The sequence below is a fragment of the Stegodyphus dumicola genome, chromosome X2 (genome assembly GCF_044657685.1).
Source record: "Stegodyphus dumicola isolate Sdum_Otavi_A_Nest chromosome X2, ASM4465768v1".
Taxonomy (NCBI): domain Eukaryota; kingdom Metazoa; phylum Arthropoda; class Arachnida; order Araneae; family Eresidae; genus Stegodyphus; species Stegodyphus dumicola.
The window spans coordinates 163,043,313-163,056,603 of record NC_140781.1 but is presented as its reverse complement, the minus strand read 5'-3'; the positions used below and the strand labels follow the sequence as shown (position 1 = coordinate 163,056,603).

At 31.6% G+C, this 13,291-nt stretch overlaps 1 protein-coding gene across 4 annotated transcripts in view; it reads left to right on the top strand.

The window, feature by feature from the left end:
• Positions 1-13,291, top strand: part of LOC118204659 (uncharacterized) — an 88,781-nt gene that overhangs the window by 14,244 nt on the left and 61,246 nt on the right. For all 4 annotated transcript variants that reach the window (XR_015039135.1, XM_085809636.1, XM_085809637.1 and 1 more), the window contains exons 3-5: positions 5,609-5,719; positions 11,859-12,040; positions 12,841-12,969. Coding sequence is in view for 3 of the 4 variants with exons in the window: in XM_085809636.1 (XP_085665762.1) it covers positions 5,609-5,719; positions 11,859-12,040; positions 12,841-12,969 (422 nt within the window). In the remaining variant the exon portion in view is untranslated. The remainder of the gene's footprint in view (positions 1-5,608; positions 5,720-11,858; positions 12,041-12,840; positions 12,970-13,291) is intronic.

Genomic DNA, 13,291 nt, shown 5'->3' with positions numbered 1-13,291 from the left:
CTCAAGTTTTATTTTTTCTAACTCGACAAGTTTTTGCTCTTCCTGTTTTCTATTTTCGATAATAGAGTTTGCTATCTCTTTTACTAAATCTTGTTTAGTTTTGAAAATTTCACTATTCTCAATAATATCAGTCAAATCTGCTATAGTCATTTTTTCGTCAACATTTAGATTTATTTCTAAGGCAATAAGCCTTAAATCTTCTTTTTTAGCACCCTTAAATAACATTGTTATTTATAACAGAACAAGCACAGAAAGTACAGAATTAACAAGAGAGGAATCACTTACCTCTGCAGTGATTCACTTTTGATGAATATCCGTATCCAAAATCAGTGATATTCGTTGAAAAGAACAAGCTTGGAATACTGGCAAACACAAACACTCCTGTATTCTCAAAAACGAAACACTATTTACTCACGATCCGGTCGACTACGACCAGATATGTTTGGGTCTCGTCCCAAATAACACACACTAAATAAATTCGCTGGTTCGATTCTTTATTAATTCTCATAATTAATTACAATTAACTCATAGCTGTAACTAGCTCTCTTACACCGTCGATGGCGATTCTCAAACTCGTCTCATCATCACATTACAGATGCGCATGCGTGGATTACATTACAGATGCGCAGGCGCGAACAATACCCTTTAGATCATAATTGTTCTTTATTTCATAAATTACGGTTTTATATTTTTAATTTTGTAATTTCTGCATGCCATCTTACCAGATTTAAACTGATGATCTATATTCTGGAAAAATCAATAATCCGGAATCGCCGAAGTCCCGATGAGTCCAGATTAACGACTTTTGACTGTATATGTTGCTCTAATGTTACATATTTTAGGAACAAACTCCTTTTTATTTTTTAGATCAAATTTTCTTTGTTGGATTTCTGTTATGTATTTTTTTAAACTCAGTCCACATAAATTGAAAGCAATTATTATTAGATTTTTTTAAGCTTGTTAATGATTTTGATGCTATCATTTAAAAGAAAAAAAGTCTGATCTTTGGAATATGGTAACAGGTAGTTTGGCGACATTTTGGAGCCGATAAAGGTTACTACCTAGGACTTTGGGAATAATGAGAGAAGTACTCAATTCCGATTACACATTATTTTGTGTGAGGGAAATGAGAGATCATGAGATATGTCATGTGACATTAATGGACGAATCACTGTTCTTTAATCGGAAAAGGGTGTAAATATCTGCTGTACAGCATTAGTTTCAGTCTATGTTCTGTGAAACAGTATTGTTTAATATTTGGATCCCATGGCCCTATATAAAGTAAATCCGAAATTTTTATTCCGTTTACGTGTAATTGAAAAGAATTGCTTAATTGCGGATAAGTATGAGTGTCCAACATGTGGGTATGAAATGAGATTGTGTGAAAGAAAGGATATTACAGATAGTTTGAATGGTGTTAGATAAGTTTGAATGGTGGTGCAAGAAATCTGGTGAAAATGGACATTTTGTGATCCGCCATGCACTCAAGATTCTTTAGAAGATTAGGTAAGTTAGTATTTTTAATTATTTGAGGATATTATTTTTATGCTTTGTTCTAAATGTAAGGAGTAAATAAATTAATTTGGTATTATTGGAAAATTGTTATTAGCAATGATTTAGTTTAAAGTAATTAGGGTTGTAAGCTAATTTTTATTAATTTAATGTATGTGCTTATTTATATTTTAAGTGGTGTTTTTTAATTTAATTATATTTTAATTTAATGATCGTGATTTTGAGAGTTATATGTTTGTAGTATTTTGGAATACGTTTGAGTAGAAGTAAATGTGCTTGGAAAGAATTTAAGTATTTGACACTAAGTATTTGGAACCATTTTTAATGTTTGCGTTAGAAATTGGTAGGTGAGGTTTATAATAGATAATTTAGAGGGAAAAGTTTTTGGATATTTTATTTATTTTATACGTGCAAATGTTCATCCTTGGAAAGGGTATATACTTTTTTGCGATCAGGTAATTTCATATATGTCCTTTTTACCAGATTTAAAGATTCACAAAATTTTCATGCATTTTCGTGAAATTTTTCGAATTTATGAGAAAAAAGCAGTGTACATGGATATAGTGAAGAGTGTGCGCAATGCCATTTTTGTGCAATTCTGGGATTTTTTTTAAGTAAAAATAAGTCGACGTGTACATGGTTTAATTATATTTTAATTAAATGATAGTTATTTTGTGAATTATATGTTTGTAGCAATTTGGTAAACGTGTCAGTGGAAGTAAACATGCATGGAAATAATTTAAATATTTGAGACTAAGTATTTGTAACCATTTTTAATGTTTTGTTATAGATTCGTTGGTGACGTTTATAATAGATAATTTAGAGGTAAAAGTTTTTGGATATTTTATTTATTTTATACGTGCAAATGTTCATCTTTGGAAAGGGTATATACTTTTTCGCGATCAGGTAATTTCATATGTCTTTTTTACCAAATTTAAAGATTCACAAAGTTTTCATGCATTTTCGTTAAATTTTTCTAATTTATGAGAAAAAAGCAGTGTACATGGATATAGTGGAGAGTGTGCGCAGTGCCATTTTTGTGCAATTCTGGGATTTTTTTTAAGTAAAAATAAGTTGACGTGTACATGGTTTAATTATATTTTAATTAAATGATAGTTATTGTGTGAATTATATGTTTGTAGCAATTTGGTATACGTTTGAGTGGAAGCAAACATGCATGGAAATAATTTAAATATTTGACACTAAGTATTTGTAACCATTTTTAGTGTTTTGTTATGAATTCGTTGGTGACGTTTATAATAGATAATTTAGAGGTAAAAGTTTTCGGATATTTTATTTATATTATACGTGGAAATGTTCATCCTTGGATAGGGTATATAATTTTTCGCGATCAGGTAATTTCATATATGTGCTTTTTACCGAGTTTAAAGATTCACAAAATTTTCCTGCATTTTCGTGCAAATTTTTGTAATTTATGAGAAAATAGCAGTTTAGATAGATAAAGTCAAGAGTGTGCGCAATGCCATTTTTGTGCAATTCTGGGATGTTTTTTTAAGTAAAAATAAGTCGACGTGTACATGGTTACTGTGTATGTGCGATTTTGAAAAACGCGGCAAGGAGTTTGCGATTCTGCACTTTTTCCCAATTTTGCAGTTAATATTTGTCATGATTAAGCAGTTTTGTTCCATAAAATTTCTAGTATAAGTGTAATTCGGCTAGTATAAGTGTAATTTCTAGTATAAGTGTAATTCGGCAACAAACAAAATTTAAATTTTGGCTAATTTTTATAATAGTAACCCTTTCATGTGGATCCGGGTGTTTGTTTCTTACCATTCTTTTCAATTGCTGTATTTAGTTGCATGTTAGTAGTGTGGTTTTGAATTTTGAGCTTGCTATTATTTTGCTGTGGATACTATCATTTGAGTATGTCTGAGGTGTGTAAGAGGATAAATGTTATTTAACAGCGAATGAGCTGAAACAACGAAAAATTTAATTGAATTGCTTATGTGGCGGATGGAGGAGATGGTGTTGGGAAGTGTGAACGTATGCATGTGAAAACAGGTATGTTAAAAAATTGACGTTTCATTTATTTATTCCTCTCTGTGTGTTAATTTTTGTTAAAAGATTTGTTGTTTAAGATTTTTATGTCAGAAAATATGTAATTTTTGTTATTTATTACTCTTTGTTTGTGTATTTTTGGTTATTTGTTCGTCTCTGAGTGTTAAGACAGCAACAAATTTTGTCTGGTTAACTTGATAGTTTTAACTTTCGTTTAGCTTTCTGATCTTGAGTTTAAGTGAAAATAGATCGATGCGTACGTGGACAAAGTTAAGGCTGTGTGCAATGCCTTATTTGTGCAATTCTCTGATACATTTTTAAGCTAAACTAGGTCAATGTGTACACAAACACCAAGTTTGTGTAAGTCTTTGACTTCTTGTTTTGGTTTTGTGTAATGGGTGGAAGAATCGGCACCATCTTGAAATTGCTGCCGATCCTTCCTGGTGCCGATCTTGGCATAAAAAAGACAATTCGCCGAGGGCTACCATAAATTTAACCAAATTTGTTTCAGTGCTATCATTTTACAGTTTTGTATGCTGTTTACTTCAGCCTGTAGAGGTTGGTCTGATAAAGACAGATTACTTTGATTGATTTTCTAAGATTATTTTAAGTTTTAAACCTTAATATATGTGTCTTTATTAGTTTATATGCAATCTTATTTATTTACTTCGTCTGTTTCATGAACCCCCTGATGTAGATGCAGCAACTTATTTAATATTTTGGTGTGTTTTGCCTCCTTTATCATGCAGTTTGCCACTGCCTCTGGTTTTTGCTTTTTGCATATGGTTTATTTTGAATTAAATACAGTCAAAAGTCTTTAATCTGGAGTCGTCGGGACTTCGGCGATTCCGGGTTATCGATTTTTCCGGATTATAGATCATCAGTTTAAATCTGGTAAGATGGCATGCAGAAATTATAAAATTAAAAATATGAAACTGTAATTTATGAAATAAAGAACAATTATGATCTAAAGGGTATCAAAATTTACAAAAAAAAGCTTAATATTTATTTATTTACTTTATTAAACATCTTTCAACGCACGCATGCGTAAAGCATACATTACGCATAGTCAAAATTAGAAAATTGCAACCAGAAAACTATTGGATGTGTATTCGTGATATTTATAATGACGAGGAATTTGATTTAAATCATATCAAAGACGGAGTACGTCGATATGAAATACTACATTTAGTAAGGAATTATAAGCCGAATAAAATGAAAACATCTGCCCTGAAGATAAGGATAGTGCTGACAGATCAACTTCCAGTTTATTGCGCGCCGAGTTGTCCACCCCCCGCAGAGCAGCGTGAAATTGATAAACAGATTTCGGAATGATTAGAGAATCAAAGGATATGCCTTTATCCATTTTTTGCAGCAATTCCACTTTTTGATGGACATCGGAACATGCTTTTGCTTTGTAGATCCTTTGGTAGCTCCAGAATCGGAAATTATTTTTGACATAATCGAAAGTTCAAGCTTACTTTTATAAAATTGCTCTAACAGTCTGCAAAAAATAATAAGCCGGATCCAATTAGAAGGTTAAGGAACAACACAATCTGCAACATTAACTGAAATAGATAATTAGATAATTTTAGCTTAGCTTATACCGTCTGTTATACATTAAACGCGCATGCTTAAACGCATATACGCATGTGTGAAGGCATTATGCATTGACGCATATGCAGAAAGTTTGTAGCTTTGAGGTCCGGATTATAGATATTTCTGGATTAACGACTTTTAACGACTTCCGAATTAACGACTTTTGACTGTATGGGATAAATTTTAAACATATTATTTATTGTGCATTGTATATATGTATATATATATATATACTTATCTAGAAATATGTAATGGTAAAAAAAATTAGCTGTAAATATTTTATTGATAATCTAAAGAAAATGTTAAATAAGCATTTCTTGATTATTAATTGTGAACTTTTTGAAAAAATTTGGCTGAATTTTAAAATTCTCTGAAAATTTCCAAAAAAATACTGCATCACTAAATATACCTACTGTAACATGTATTTAAAATTGAACTTCAATGTGTGAGTTATTTCATAGCAGTCTTATTATTTCAGGGGATGGGAGTAATTATCGAAACAGCAGTTTGCCATTAACACCTCCCTCTCCAGACGAAACTGTTATTCAGCACCGTGGTCAGTGTCGAAAGTCAGCTACTTATAAATATGGTAAGCACTGTCTCTTACTTAATATTTGTGAATTGTTAAAATTTGTTGTGCTAATTTCTTTTAATTGAATTGTATATTTTGTATTAAGTTGATTATAATTTGTTCATGTGTAGCAGCACTAAAAGTTAAGTTATTTAGAAAGTACCAGGTCATCGAAAAGAAGGGACCTGATTTCATAAAGTTTTATCAGAAGAAATATTTGAGGTAGCATAAAAAATTATATTGTACAATAAACATGAAAATGAATTTTTTTTAATCACATAGTGAATTTTGTCACCCTTCAAATATCAAAGCTTTATTCTTTGTTAAAATAGGGGTTATTTTAACAACAACCGTGATGGTTCTTCCTCAAAGATGTTTTGAGTTATTAAGCTTTACAGAAATATGTAGTGTTTTTTACATATGCCAACATAAAAATGTCTATTGGCGTAAACCATGGTTCTTAGTGAGCCAAAGATTAAGACCCATTCTACTAACCCAAGAACATAAAATTCAGGGAGTGACACACATTGCAACTACAAAAACATGACAGTTATGCTATTGTTTATTTGAGTATTGTCTATGTGGCGAAAAAGATACACTTGTAGCATGTGCAAATAAATCTCTCTTGTGAATGTTTATTCATTAAAAGTTAAGAGGCTGATTATGTTATCACATGTTAATCCTTAACAAACATTTAATATCAGCAAATTCCAGTCTGCTCCATTTTTTTTTTTCAATTGCTTATTTACCATATGTAACAGTTAACCTTTCATGTGTATAGTTGTATGAAAACTGCCAGCTTTGGAATTTTTTTGTCATCTTAAATTACATTTGGCATGTTGCTCAGAAATTCTACATGCTATTAATTACATTCATTTCCATTCAGTATTCCACATGAGTGCACTCAAAGGAATAAGGTTTTCTTCTCTGGAAAGGTTTCACTTCAATTTATAAATAGAATTAAATTTTCTGTAGAAGCAGTCAGTTTTATTAGTACAACTCTGATATACGCCCTAATTTCACCAAATGTGTTGATATGTGTTCTGCGCTGGTTTATGGCATGACTGCATGTTGTATGGCAACCCTGTTGATGTTGAAAAACCTTTTGCTGGAGCTCGTCAGTTCGCGAAGATGGGGGGTAGTGACACTCTGGCGCTAGGTTCACTTAACAGTATTATATTTCATTCATATTATAATCTTTACTTTCACTCGCATTTGGTACCAACTACTGTGAGTTATCTCCAATAGATCAAGTATGCCTTAGGCCTTTCACGTTTGTATCAAAAGATGTACTATTGGTACATCTATCACCCAGAGGCGTAGAATGCATTCAAAAACTAAGGTTTGGAGAAAACTGGTCGTGAGGAAGCAAAAGTTTCCATAGATCATAAGTTGTAAAGCAATCTTTTACCTAGCGCCAGAGTCCCATTCAGTCTCTGCTAGATATTAATTCGGAGTTATTTAAGGAGAAGCATTCTGAAATGAGAGCACTTTGTCACAAGATAGGAAAACAGTTTAAGTCTGTGTTCAATTAATCAGTAATGTCCTTATCATGCACTGAAACGTCAAAGTTCAATCAGACTTTGGTCAAAGACACAAAGTTCATACGATTTTATAGAATTTCCAGTCACTCAAAAGTCACATCGCATGAAGACATGTTAAAAATTTATTCGTAGATACACCCATGTGGGTGTGTCAACGAAAAAAGTAGCACAACTTCCACTTCAAATCTTGGAATTAAACATAAAGTTTACGGTCATGAATAGAAAATACTTGATTAAATACGAAGAAAAATGAACCATTTACATATTTACAGTTACCAAGATGCGTTATGGTGTATTGTGCGGGGTCGTTTTACCACGCTTTCAGTTGTAGGCACACAAACTTCGGAGGGAGGCGTATCCTGAGTTACTTAAATTTACGAAGAAATTATGAGATGAAATTAATATCTGTTCGTGCATGGCTTTTACGTTAAGGTCGTGTTGAATATCCGCATTTCTCACATACCAGGGAGCTTTCTCTTCATATTATAACTCAGCATGCACAAAATTTATATCATTTACAGAATTATCTAATCGTTGCCACATGTTGTATTCAAATACTATAAGAAACCTAGAACGATGTATAAAAGAAGTTAAGCAAACAAAACAAAAAAGAAACAGTTTTTCACAGACGATATGAGTATTTCTCATTCAATTAATTCAGTTCTCACATCGTGACAAGGCAAAAATACATAAAAACTCAAAATATCTGTATTAAAAATTACGAAGTAAATCTTAAACACTTATTTCCTCGAAAAAATTCCAGAAACGATTAAGCATGATTTAATTCGCAATAATAAATGAAGGCATTATCTTTGTTGTTGCAAAGCTAAGTTTCTCTAGATTGGCAACAATTCCACTATTCTGCTGTTTCAAATGTAAACAAGCAGTGGCCGCCATCAAAAAAAAATTATTAGGCTTAGTGGCACTTAAACAACTTTAAAATTGTTGATAATTCTAAAAATATTGCATACAGATTTACTAAAGGCATAAAAAGGAACAACGTAATTCAATCATTTTTAAAGCAAAAAATTTACAAACATATAAGAGTAAAGAAACTGAGATCACTGAGCTGGGTAACAGAGTGGATATATATATAAATATATTTATATACGTTTGGTGTGGCCAATTGCAACCAAAATACAAGGTGCACATCTGCATGTTACACCAGTCCTATATACAAAATTTCAACGTTCTGAGGCTACTCGTTTTTGAGTTATGCGACGTACATACGTTCGTACAGACGCCACGAAAAATACTCTTCAGAATTCATTTTAAAGCAGTTTTATAGTTTGTTTTGGAGGAAAAGAGTCTTATTCTGTCTTTATGTACAGATGTCATGCAAAAACATCATTAAATTGCATTCAATAGTGGTCAAAATGGATATTTTTGTTGAAATATTCTGCCTGAAACTTTTCGCGATTACAATACTTCCTTTTTACTTTGTACAAGGAAGTAAAAATGGGGAAAAATTTATGGTACCCCTTGGAAAATCAGTTCTTTTTTGACGCCAGAAAAGATCGGCACCAATTTCAAGATGGCTGCTACACAAAACCAAAATAAGAAGTTAAAGACTTACACAAACTCGGTGTCCATGTACACATCAGCCTATTTTAACTTAAAAAAAAAAAAATCAGAGAATTGCATAATCTAGGCATTGCACACTGCCTTAACTTTGTCCATGTACACATTGATCTATTTTCACTTAAACAAAATCCGGAACCTAAAACAAAGTTAAAACTATCGTGGTAACCAGAAAAAATTCGCTGCTGTCTTACTACACAGAAACGAACAAATAACCAAAAATACACAAACAGAGAGTAATAAATAATAAGAAAATGCATATTTCCTAACATGAAAACAACAACAAATCTTCTAACAAAAATTAACACATTGAAATGAATAAATAAATGAAACATCAAAGTTTTAACGTACCTTTTTTTCACTTGCATATGTTTAGGCTTCCCACCACCATCTCCTCCATCCTCCAGGTAAGCAATTCAATTAAATTTTTCATCATTTCGGCTCATTCATATCTATCAGCAATTAAACCAGCTTTCATGCAAAAATCAAACGTCTTTCGTCCATCATCCAATCCATACAAAAACCTCAAATTCACAATTTCGTCATAATCCAACCCATCAACATTCACACCTCAGACATATTCAAATGGTGGTACCCACAGCAAAATAATAGCAGTTCAAAATAAAAGGCTATACCATGTACGTGCAACCAAACACAGCAGTTGAAAAGAATGGCAAGAACCAAAGCTTGGGTCCATAACAAAAGGGGATTACTTTTACCAAAAATAGCCAAAATCTGAAATAACCACATGTTTGGTGATATTTAATGACAAAATAAAAAAAAATAAAAAAAATTCTCTAAAGCTAGCTTCGCCAACATTATCAACATTAGGGTTACCAAAAAAAACTTATTTCACGCGGCGGGCTTCCAGATTTCATGAAGAAAAAATATCAGCGATTTTTTTAAAACAAAATCCAAGGGATACTTTATGGTGAAGATTAGCCAAAAATTGATATAATATAGACAGGCATTTACTCTAATCGGTGTTGAAATAATTAAAAGAGAAACTGACCCTACTCTCCTTTAGTCAAAATAAAAACTTGTCTTTTTTGTAGAAATCTAGAATAGTTTTTGTGGTTGCATTTAATGCCCACAAGAAAGCAAAGTCATGGATAGTGAGCTAGAATATGTAATTTTGTATTAAAAAGTCAAATTTTGCAGAAGTAAAAATTCAAAAATGATAATTATATATGTATATATATATATATATATATGTATAGTAAGATAAAATTAAATAAAAATCACTATTTTTTTACCTACTGTAATGAAACTTTTACAGTAATATGGAAAAATGAATGTAATTGAAAGCCACCATTGTTGTGTTGTAAATATTTTTATAACAAATTACTGAAGAATAGAATAATTTCTCTTACTTTGTATCCTGTCCAGCGTCATCTTAGTAAGTGAAAATATCGAAAAAGAGGTAGACAAAAATTGGTTACAAAAACATTTATTTTTTCATAATAATAGATTAAGATTCATTAGTTTTCCAAACATATATCAAGAGAGAGTTTTAACACTGTCCTTTCATGAAGTAGTGAGAAGAAGGAAAAGGCTACACTTAGATTACATTGTTTATGGTGCTATTGGCCACTGTTCATCACTGCATACCAATACCCCTACTTGATGGACAACATCACGATTTTCTTGCCTAGTGGTTTGGAGAGCAGGTCTATGATCATGTCGCAGTTTCTGCAGTAGCCTAGGATGCCATTTTGTTGGTATTTGACGTTTATATGTTTTGTTTTGGAGCTATTTTTCTATGTTTGGGAAAGTTTGATGCATTACTTGTTATCTCCATAGAGAGTAATCAGTAGATTTTGTTTTAGCCCTAGATCTTCAAGTAAATTTAATAGCTATTGTGCTTCCTGAGCTATTTTAGCTGCTGCTAATATGCTGTGCATCAGTTGAAGATAATGCAATGCAGTTTTGCCTTTTGCTGCTCCATGAAATGCAGTTGTTTTCTAATTTGAATATGTAGCTGCTAATAGATTTTCTAGTTGTTCTTTCCTTTCCCCAGTCTGCATCTAGATATGCAGTTAGTATAGGTTGAATTTGTTAAATACAAGCTTTGAGTCTTTAATTGTATTAAGTATCGAATGACTTTCTTGACAGCATTCCAATCTATTTTCTAAGGGTTTTCGTTTCTTCTACTCGGTAGATTCACAGCGCATGCTATTACTGGTTGGATGATTGTTGCAATGTATAATAATACTCTACTGCTTGTCTGTATTCTGTATTATCTTCTAGAAGATCATTCTCAGTTTCTAGTCTGCAGTAATTTGTTTCCATTATTTTACTTAGTTTTTTTATTATACTTATGCCTATTTCTTGCACATGCTTAAGGCTTATTGAGGGCCTCCGCTAGATATCTCACTCCCTGATGCAATCTCTGTGGGTCCTAAATTCCACTACCAAGCACCTTCCTAGGCTCTAAATGTTTGCCATCCTAAATTTTGGGTCCCAGTGCATTCCCTAAATTCTAAAAATTTTGTCATCCCTTAATTTGTTGCTTGATACTTCTCTAAATTTAAAAACCCATTTCATCAATCCGATACTGTAGTACACTACTGTTATGCCTGTTTGAAAATGTCGTATTCCAGTTTTCCAGTGAGTGTCAAGCACTACTAGCTAGCTATTTAGATATATTAGCCATTGAACATAAAGGAAGAATGGGGCTGTTTTTTGCATTATGTGATAAGTGAGTATTAGGAACACCATGATCTTCAAGAAATTATTCGTTTCTCTTTTGCAACTAATTGTATGGGGTGGTTGATTTGATGGATTTTACTATCGGTATACTATTATCTATTAACAGTGTGCCATATATATATGTACATATACATTTGGCATTAAATCTGTTTAAAAATATCGTTTTATCTAATTTTCATTATTGTATTGATGAGTGAAATAGTGAACAGAAACTTATGTATTAAAATGTAAAATATTTATTTTGGTTACAACATAGTGACTCTAATTGTTCAAAATTTGAGCATAATACTGATTATTTGATATTTTTTTTACAATTTTAGATGCACCTGACCCAGTATTCTTTAAAACACCCACAAAATCTCCTAAAAAATTTCTGCTCAGTCAGAAATCTACGCCAAATAAAGCAGCAGCTCTAAGATCATCTCCAAGAAAGCGACTGAATTTAACTCCTGAAAAAGTACAAAATGTTGAAGCTGAACTTGCTGAAGTTTCTTGCAGAAATGTAAGTATAAAAAATATCTGCCATGCAGTAATTCTATCGTTGTTTGTGAATATATGCTTAAAAATATTTTTTCTTTTTTTTCATCTATTTGTTTGCATGTTCAAATAAAATAAGATTTATTGTTACATATTCTATTGAGTGTGAAAGTTGGCGGAGATGCCGTCAAAAGTTGCGCAAATGATTCCAGTAGAATTGTTATGGAACTGATGCATCTTTGTTTAATAAACAATCAGGGCTCAATGTGCTTCGTAAAAAGACTCGTCTCTTTCTGCTATTTTGTCAAGTATTCTGATTTTACTGGAAGATGTGTTAAGACTTATTTCATACTTCCGGCAGGTAGTTGTTTCAGTTGAGTTCTGTTTTGTAAGCTATATTCAGCTGATCATATCATGCCCATTAATATACACATTTTTTGACAGTAGGAACCATAATTTTGAAAATAACCAACTGCTTCCTGTTTTTTAGAAGCCAGGTCCCAAACTGTAATAACTTTTCTTTTTTTAATGTAGGAAAGAAATACAGTGATAACAGTAAATTTAAATCCTTGTTCATGGAACGAAATGTGGCTTATCAAAAATGAAGCAGAAGACTGACATCAATAGAAACCACAGATGTTACGAATGTGTTCTTATATCATGCTTATTCATTATTGGCACCAAATCACGTTGCTAGACTATGATTTCATGGTCAATGGGATAATTATAAGTACTGATTTATTTTATGGTCAGTTATAAATATATGTGTTGTTCATATTCCTTATGAAAGCTTTTTTTACATATTTTTCATTTTATGTTTTGCAGATTAAAAAGATTAAATTGCAAAATTACAAATATGACTTAACATTAGAGAAAGGAATAAAAGCTCTTAGTCATGCTCAATTAGTGCAGCTGGTAACTGATACTGCAAACATTTCACCAGAGATTTATCAGGTATAATAATCTCTGTTTTATTTCAAAATAACTGTTCTTTTGTATGATACCTGATTATCAGCTAATTGGTTTAATTGAGGTCATTTTAGTTAACAAACAATACATATGTATATATTTCTAAGATGTTAAATCTTTGTGCAACTTATATGTCTGTTGTCTTTTAATCGCAGTTATAACCAAATCATTGTATTTTAGATTAAGTGAGCTGAAACATTTCACTGTCTTTTGAATAAATTGTAATTTTTATTCTTTTTATAAAATATTTTGATTAGGGTGTATGAAATCTGGTAGAATTTTTCTTGGTTAAAATTGTAGTAATTCG